The sequence below is a fragment of the Acanthisitta chloris genome, unplaced genomic scaffold (genome assembly GCF_000695815.1).
Source record: "Acanthisitta chloris isolate BGI_N310 unplaced genomic scaffold, ASM69581v1 scaffold21738, whole genome shotgun sequence".
Lineage (NCBI taxonomy): Eukaryota > Metazoa > Chordata > Aves > Passeriformes > Acanthisittidae > Acanthisitta > Acanthisitta chloris.
In genome coordinates, this window is record NW_008686797.1 from 6,763 (window position 1) to 14,609 (window position 7,847).

A 7,847-nucleotide genomic window follows, 5' to 3' on the forward strand; every position below is an offset into this window, starting at 1 on the left:
GTTAAACACTCTAATACTAAAAGCTTTCCAGGATGTGAGCCTGAAAGATTTCACTTTGCTTACAGAATTCATGAAAAAAATGCAAAGGAAGAAGCGAAAACTCAGGAGCATATGGAGAGAAGGATACAAGCTGTGCTTTCCCTGAAAACCAGCATCACTTCCAACAGGGTACTGCTGCTGGGCTGGGATGGGAATGAAGTCACTGACTTGTTAGACTGATAGGTTTCCGTGCAAAGAATGTCAGTTTTCCTTGCAGAACTCTGTGATGATTTATGGTCACATCACTGACCAAACCTCCTCAGTCTGGGGAGAATTTAACTATTGGAGTGATGGGATGATGTCTGTGTTGGCAGGTTTTGGCACTGCTGCTGATGGAGTTTATTCTGTCACCAGTCTAGTTCTGGGAGGAGAACTCTCAGGAAAATAATGCATACTACAAATAAATCCTCTGAAAACTCTGCCAGAAGCATTTCCAGTTATTTGGATCCCAGTGCAGAAATACTCCACATGGGGAAAACATATGGAAGAAAAACAGTTATTTAAGAATTTAAATAATGTAAATTAAGAATTTCTGAGCTGTGCTGCTTTGCTCTTCTATTTATGTTCTGTAGGATCTGAGGGAATGATCTTCATTTAATACTGATTTGGCTAGAACTGTGTTTTCACATCCCTTCTCTAAGCAGCATTCCAAGAGCAGGCTGGAAGGGTAGAGAAGCAGCCTGGACTTGGGAGAGCTTTCTGCATCTCAGCACCCCATGGCTACAGACAATACTAAAAGCAATAACTTCTACTTCAGAGAAATCCACCACAAAAGTTTACTTGGATAAGGAGACCAACACCAAATCCTCTGTTTTATATGTGAATCAAGTATGTAACTGGTTCCTATGACTTCACAGGAAAAGCTCAAAACTCTCCAGTTTTGGAAGAAAGCAAAGGCCTTGGAGGCAAAGAAGCAGGAGATGAGAATGAGGGAAGCCATCCTAGCAGAAGGAGGCAATGTTGCCAAGGAAATTTTCTTCCATAAACGACAGTTAAAGCATGAAAAAGAGAAACAGTAAGTATGACATCCTTATCAAACTCTCCGCTGCTTCCTGGTGCTCATGCAGGAATGGATTGGAGCTCAGTCAGATTCTCAGAACAGAACATCTCTGCTGCTGCCTCGAGGGAGTGAGCTCACCCTCACTCTGTGTGTGTGACAACTCTGTGGTCTGTTCTGCGTGAACTTCTGGCTCAGATGTCTTACCCAGAGCACCAAAGTTCTCTGAGTGCTCCATGTGTAGTGCAAAGAAGAGCAACTACTCCAGGATGGAAATTCAGTGACCCTGAACTGCATACCTGACATAACTGTCCTTCTGCATTTCCTGAACACTGTGAAAGTCTCAATTAGCCTTTTAAAACATGATAATTGAGTGTATTTAGTCCACAGAAATGTATAAATAGGCTCTGAATTGCCTGGTGACACAAATTACCACTGCACTCAACCTACACTTGCTATTTAGCCTAAAGACTTCAAAGAAATGGGCTGTAGTTAATATTATTAGTAAGCAACCACGGTTGGGTTAATATTTCTTACATCATTGGATTACAGAGCTTATAGAGAACTGCAGAAATCAAGAAGAATTGAGATCGTGTCTCGAATTCTGCAAGAAAAAGCTTCTCTTCACAAGCAGAGAAAGAGTCAGTTCCATCCTGAGACAATTAAGGCTCGTGGGAAATGGGATGATCCTGTCCTGGGGAGAAGGAAAGCCTGGAAATATGTTGAGAAGACCCACACACATGCAGCTGGAGCCATGGCACAGGTGATCAGAGCCTAAGAATTAACTGTCTGCAGACTGATTTGTTTTTCCTGTCATAGGGGCAGGTCAGTGAAAAGCAGTCAGAAGAGCAGTCAGTATCCTCATGCCTGAGGCCTAATTTCTAGCCTGCTGTAGTACAGAATTTATGTCATATAGATGCCTTTGACACAAGATTCAGTGCTTCAAGAGCAGAGCAAACTAAGTTGTCATCTTTGGCCTCTGAGCTTTATAGAAACTCTCATTTTTGTATGAAGAGATCTCCTCAGGAACTGCTAACTGTTAAAGTAACTGTTCTCTACTAACTGTATCTTCAAAACTTGTGTCCTTTCCCCAAAGTCGTGGCACTGTCCATCCGTTTGCTCCTCAGCTGGTGAGAGAACTGCTGCTGGGGGAGAGACCTCTCAACACATACCCTGTGAGGTGCACTGGGAAAGTGATGGTGAGGAGAGAGACAGGGACAAGACCCTTGTGGAACTAGAGCTCCCAGGACTGTGGGATCAGGAGTATGGCTGGCACAAGGTAAATGGTGTGATAGCTCTTGTTAGAAATAGAAAAGAACCTTATTTAAAACCAACAGTTGCCTGTTTTGCAGTTAAAATGCAGCTTTTATGTTACTACATAGATGCAGAGATCAGATGTGGCAATACTATCAGTCACTGCTGTTTGACACTGTTCTCATGGGGTTCTTTTAAAGAGGAAACAATGTAGCTGGTTTAGAGCTCTGTGAAGACATCATCAGTCACTGCTGTTTGACATTGTTCTCATGGGGTTGTTCTCTTAAAGAGGAAACAATTTAGCTGGTTTAGAGCTCTGTGAAGACATACATCACATTATGCTCATTTGTTTGAGTTCAAAAACACTTCAGAATGAATCAAAAAACAATCATGTCATTGCATATTCCTGTGCTTGCGTAGAGAAGCACTGGACCATGACTGAAATGTTCCAGGCAAGTCAGCTGATGTTATTCTGAGTATTTGTTTAAGAAGTGGAGGGGAAAAAACCCTTTGAGTACAGAAGAGCTAATGCTGCCATTAAGAGCACAATGTCACAGTGTTGGGTGATGATAAGCTGCAGCACAGGCGGCTGAAAATAAATCAATAAATTAATTACAATAAATTAATAAATTAATGATGAAGTTGGGAGGATGAGTGTGGTCTGGGGGGAGCCAGGCAAGGGCTGGCCAGGAACTGCCCCAGGTGCTGTCATCACACACAGTCCTGTTTTTTTCCCCTGATGTTCCCTATTAGATACCCAAAGAAGAAATGGATCCAGGGCAGCTGTCTGCAAGGGCAGTGAAAACAGAAACATCTAAGAAAACAATGGAGGAATTACAAACTGGAGATTTTCCTAGGCAGATAGTGCCTGGTCATGAACACAAGGGCAGTACTTTCTACAGCAAACCAAGCTGCATCCACTTCAAGGTCAGTGGCCACCCTGCATGGGTTATAAAGATATATCTGCTGTAGGTGTATCCCAAGGTCTTGATCAAAATCCTCTTGCAGCCTTTAATAGGTCTTTGTCATAGAATCATAGAATCAACCAGATTGGAAAAGACCTTCAAGATCATCAAGTCCAACCCTACCGTGGTCACTAGCCCATGGCACTAAGTGCCACATCCAGTCTCACCTTAAAAACCTCCAGGGATGGTGAATCCACCACCTCCCTGGGCTTTAGTGACATTTGAAACAGCACTTGCCTTTTTCTCTAACAATCTCTTAGTTAAGTTGTAACCAGATAAAATAAAGTACTTAGTTTTACTACTTGGGTCTAAATTAGAAATTATTTCCTTTACCTTTTCTGTCAGAAAGGTGAGCAGTGATGAAACCTCTTGTTAGCCTGTGTTTCATGTTTTATAAAAGGCAACACAAGTGTAACCTGTACATGGTTTGTAAATACTTTATTGCTGTAAGAATGTCCTTAGAGGAGTTGTGACTACCATGGGGTTAGGATTTCAGTTAGTTCACCAAACTGTTAGACCATGAACATGACCCAGTGTGTTTGACACTCACCTGGTGTGTTTGGCATTCCAAGGATTTTGATGTTGGTCAAACCTACAAGAAGAAGCTAGTTTTGACCAATGCATCCTACAGCAGTAACTACTGCAGGCTGGTGGGAGTCAGTGAGTGGCTCAAGGACTTCATCACTGTTCAGTAAGTAAATTAACTGTGCACCCATCACTTTTGTTACCTCTGTGCCACAACAAGAACTGGAACCCAAATCTGTAGCCATTTCAATTCCTGCTTGTCATGGGTTCACCTGTCAGGCAGATAAACTCCACCCAGCAACTCCTCACTCCCCTCCTCAGTGGGATGGGGGAAAGTAAAGTTTGTGAGTTGAGATCAAAAGTTTAATTGGGCAGAAAAGGAAGGGAAAAAGCTGATGAAATAAAGGAAATCAATCTCTGAGCACAGAGCACTTAAATTGCAATCCTGTGGTCCTTCCCAGCAATCTATCCTGTAATCCTGCTGCCAGGTTATGTAAGGAAGCACTGTGTCTCCTTTGGACACTGCAAATTAATCTCTGTTTAGCTGATTGATAGGTTTGTTTGACTGCTTAGAACTGTAAGAAGCATCCCCAAAATGTTCCTTTTCAAGAAGAAATCAGACATGAGTGGCAGGTTCTGTTCAAGGTGATTTTGGCAGTTTGCAGCAAGCAGCACATTCTCTAGTCATTTGCAGCTACCTTTTTTGTGCCTCTTCATTTCCTGTCTGGACAGGGAGATGGTACAGAGCAGCATGACAAATGGATGTGGGAGAAGTTTTCTTCCTAGCTGTTCAAAGGGTGGTTGGGCCACCTTGTTCTTGATGGTTTCAAGCCACAGTGTCACCTATTTGGTTACAATCTCCCTGTCTGCAGCATGAAGACATCACTCTTACCTTTTAAAAGCACTTTAAGCCATCCTGAGCCAAACCTCAATAAAGAATCAGCCTCTGTAGTCCCAAAGTTGCAGCAGGACCCTGTAGCCCTTCACTGCTCTGTCACTCACTCTGACTTCTCTGATAATTAGTGCAAGTGAGGGGAAAAAAAGCCCAAAAACCATCTGCCATTACTAGCAGAGCAGGAGCTGAATGGTTCACATACAGCTTTAACTTGGAGTTTTGTGTTCATTATCTCCACAGCTTTAGCCCACCTGGCAAAATGTCTCCTGGAATGTCCTGTGAAGTCATGGTAACATTTAAGCCAGCGGTAAGTGCCTTAAGTGCCAAGTTACACAGGAGGAGAATCCTGGGATAACATCACTAACTGAATTTCTTAACTGCTAGCAAGGAAACAAACTACATTCTAGGAAAGCTACTGTTGTACATGGACAACTGTGAGTGTGTTCAAGCTCTGACAAACTGTAATAAGGCATATTCTGAGGGCAGGTTTGGAAAAATGCCTCCAAGTGGGAGCAAGTTTCCAGTGTTTATACTGCTGCCCAGCTCAAGTCACCCAGGCTGTTACCAAGGGCTGTTTTGTGCAGATCACTCAAGATACATTTTAATATGGTACTCAAAGAATGACTGAAAATACTTTTCATCACATATAGTTCTGCATAGGCTGGACCCTTGGAAATTACTTGGTTGGGCTGTTTTTTGTTGTTTTCTAGATCAATGAGAGTCTGGAAGGAGCAGTCCTGTTTCTGGCACTGACAGGTGCTTTTTCTGTCCCCCTGAAATGTACAGTCAAGAGCTGCATTGTAAGTGACTTTCTTACAGCATGTGGCTAATATAATTACTGTTATAAAAGGCAGATCTGGTTTAATTGACATTTCTGACTACCCAGGACAGTAGTAATTACTGGTTTCTCTCCTCCCAGCTGGCCCTAGATAAAGAGCTCATTGATTTTGGCAGCCACGTGGTGGGAGAGACAATTTCCCAGACCATCACCCTGACAAACAGAGGAGCTTTGGGAACAAGATTCAAAGTTCAGACATCAGCAGGTGACAGGAGTACACACAGAGCAACAGTCAAGTCTGCTCCTGGAAGAATGGTGGGTTCAAAGCCTTTCCCTAAAGGAACAGAAATGTTGTGCTGTGTGAAGTGTGGAGGAACTGTGCAGTCACAGGTTGGAAGGAGCTTAGGAAATCAGCTGGGCCAGCCTTTAGTACATTTGGGTTGGTGTAAATATCTGTTAGACCCAAATATCAAAAGACAAATTAAAAAACAATCGCTTGGGGGGGAGTGAGGAAACCAACAATGCCAACTTTCCCTAAAGGAACAGAAATGTTGTGCTGTGTGAAGTGTGGAGGAACTGTGCAGTCACAGGTTGGAAGGAGCTTAGGAAATCAGCTGGGCCAGCCTTTAGTACATTTGGGTTGGTGTAAATATCTGTTAGACCCAAATATCAAAAGACAAATTAAAAAACAATCGCTTGGGGGGGAGTGAGGAAACCAACAATGCCAATTTCTTACACGAAGACAAATTCAAAAACAATTGCTTGGTGGGGAGTGAGGAAACCAACAATGCCAATTTCTTACACATCTTAGTCATTTATGTCATGATTCTTATTTCCTCCACATTCATGATGGGAAAAATAGTTATACAAGAAGATTCTGACAGTCATTAAAAATCCCAACTGTGGACTCCAGGAAGAAGTATTTATCTGTATTTTCTAACAGGTCACTGACCCTGAAAAGGAAGTCAGCACTAGTCCTGTGACAGCTGTGGTTGAAAAGAAGGACCAGATTTGTCCTGACCCTGGAGAAGAGGTGACCCAATGTGCAGCCCAGAGCCCCAGCCCCAGTGCCACAGGTAAGGTGACTTTTCTGGAAAACTGGCCATGTAGTTTCCCAGGCCAAGCATTATCCATCTGTAGTTTCCTGTCACGAACTGTGACATTTAGTTTGCAAAGTTCCTCAGTAAACTAAGTAGTTCATCATTCTAGTAGTATTGTTATTTTCCTTTGTGTGCTGCCTCACAGGAAATGACTAAAAATACTGTCCTGACACCATTATATCAAAAGCAGCAGAGATATCCTCACTTCTCATTGTGATCAACAATTCAGGCTCAGAAGAATACAGAACCCAACCAGCTTCAGAGATTGCAAAATTGTTAGCATCATCCCTGTCTCAGCAACTGAATCCCCAGTGCTCAGAATAGCAATCCACATGACAGGTTTATTTTTGTAGTCTGTAATTCTAGGAACGAGGAAGCAGAAAGATGAACCTCCTCAGACATTTTCCATCTCATTCCTAATGTTTACTATGTGCTTAATAAAATCCAGTCTTGCAGAAGAAAAACTTATTCATTTATCATCTGTATTTGTCAACATTTCCTCCCAGTATTGATCATTCCAGTTTCAGGAAGCTAAAAGTTGCATGCAGAGGTTGTGGCTGGTTTTAACAGGTCCTCCTGGCTGCATTGCTTTTGCCCACTGAAATTGCCCTTGAAGCCTATCCACAATTCCAGCTGAGTTTGCATTCCTTGGTGTAACAATCTCCAGTATGGGCTTTACCCAGTGAAATATTCATGTTGTTACTCAGCAGTGGAAGGCTCAGGTGCCTCAGGTAGAATTTCAGACCAGGGGAGAGCTGTATGGCCCAACAGACAGTTCCTTCTAGGCATAATTCCTCATCAGTACATTTCTGGATTGGTAATATTTACCCAAATCCATGCTCTGCTGCTCTGTTGGTTGTTTTTTTTTGATGCACACATCCAGCATTTTGGATTTTGTGGTTTTCTTTTTCCCCTAGAACAACCTGGACAAGATGTATCAAATACCAGAGGAGATCTAGACACAGACAATGCAGATGATTCAGTGGAACCTTCTTCTGAAGAAACATTTCTGGATTGGTAATATTTACCCAAATCCATGCTCTGCTGCTCTGTTGGTTGTTTTTTTTTGATGCACACATCCAGCATTTTGGATTTTGTGGTTTTCTTTTTCCCCTAGAACAACCTGGACAAGATGTATCAAATACCAGAGGAGATCTAGACACAGACAATGCAGATGATTCAGTGGAACCTTCTTCTGAAGAAACACCAGCTGAAATTATGCTTGGAAAGGTAACGAATGTCCCAAGATTCCCCTAGTCTTAGCCTACACCCAGTTTCCCCTGGTTTGACTCTT

General features: G+C 42.5%; 1 protein-coding gene across 1 annotated transcript in view; it reads left to right on the plus strand.

Annotated features, from left to right (window-relative positions):
* Positions 1 to 7,847, plus strand: part of KIAA1751 (KIAA1751 ortholog) — a gene marked incomplete at its 3' end in the record, with an annotated part of 28,527 nt that overhangs the window by 4,481 nt on the left and 16,199 nt on the right. The window contains exons 6-14 of the mRNA XM_009080341.1: positions 66 to 168; positions 897 to 1,054; positions 1,589 to 1,799; positions 3,044 to 3,217; positions 3,828 to 3,946; positions 4,916 to 4,982; positions 5,386 to 5,475; positions 5,595 to 5,718; positions 7,671 to 7,783. Coding sequence (XP_009078589.1) covers positions 66 to 168; positions 897 to 1,054; positions 1,589 to 1,799; positions 3,044 to 3,217; positions 3,828 to 3,946; positions 4,916 to 4,982; positions 5,386 to 5,475; positions 5,595 to 5,718; positions 7,671 to 7,783 — 1,159 coding nt within the window. The remainder of the gene's footprint in view (positions 1 to 65; positions 169 to 896; positions 1,055 to 1,588; positions 1,800 to 3,043; positions 3,218 to 3,827; positions 3,947 to 4,915; positions 4,983 to 5,385; positions 5,476 to 5,594; positions 5,719 to 7,670; positions 7,784 to 7,847) is intronic.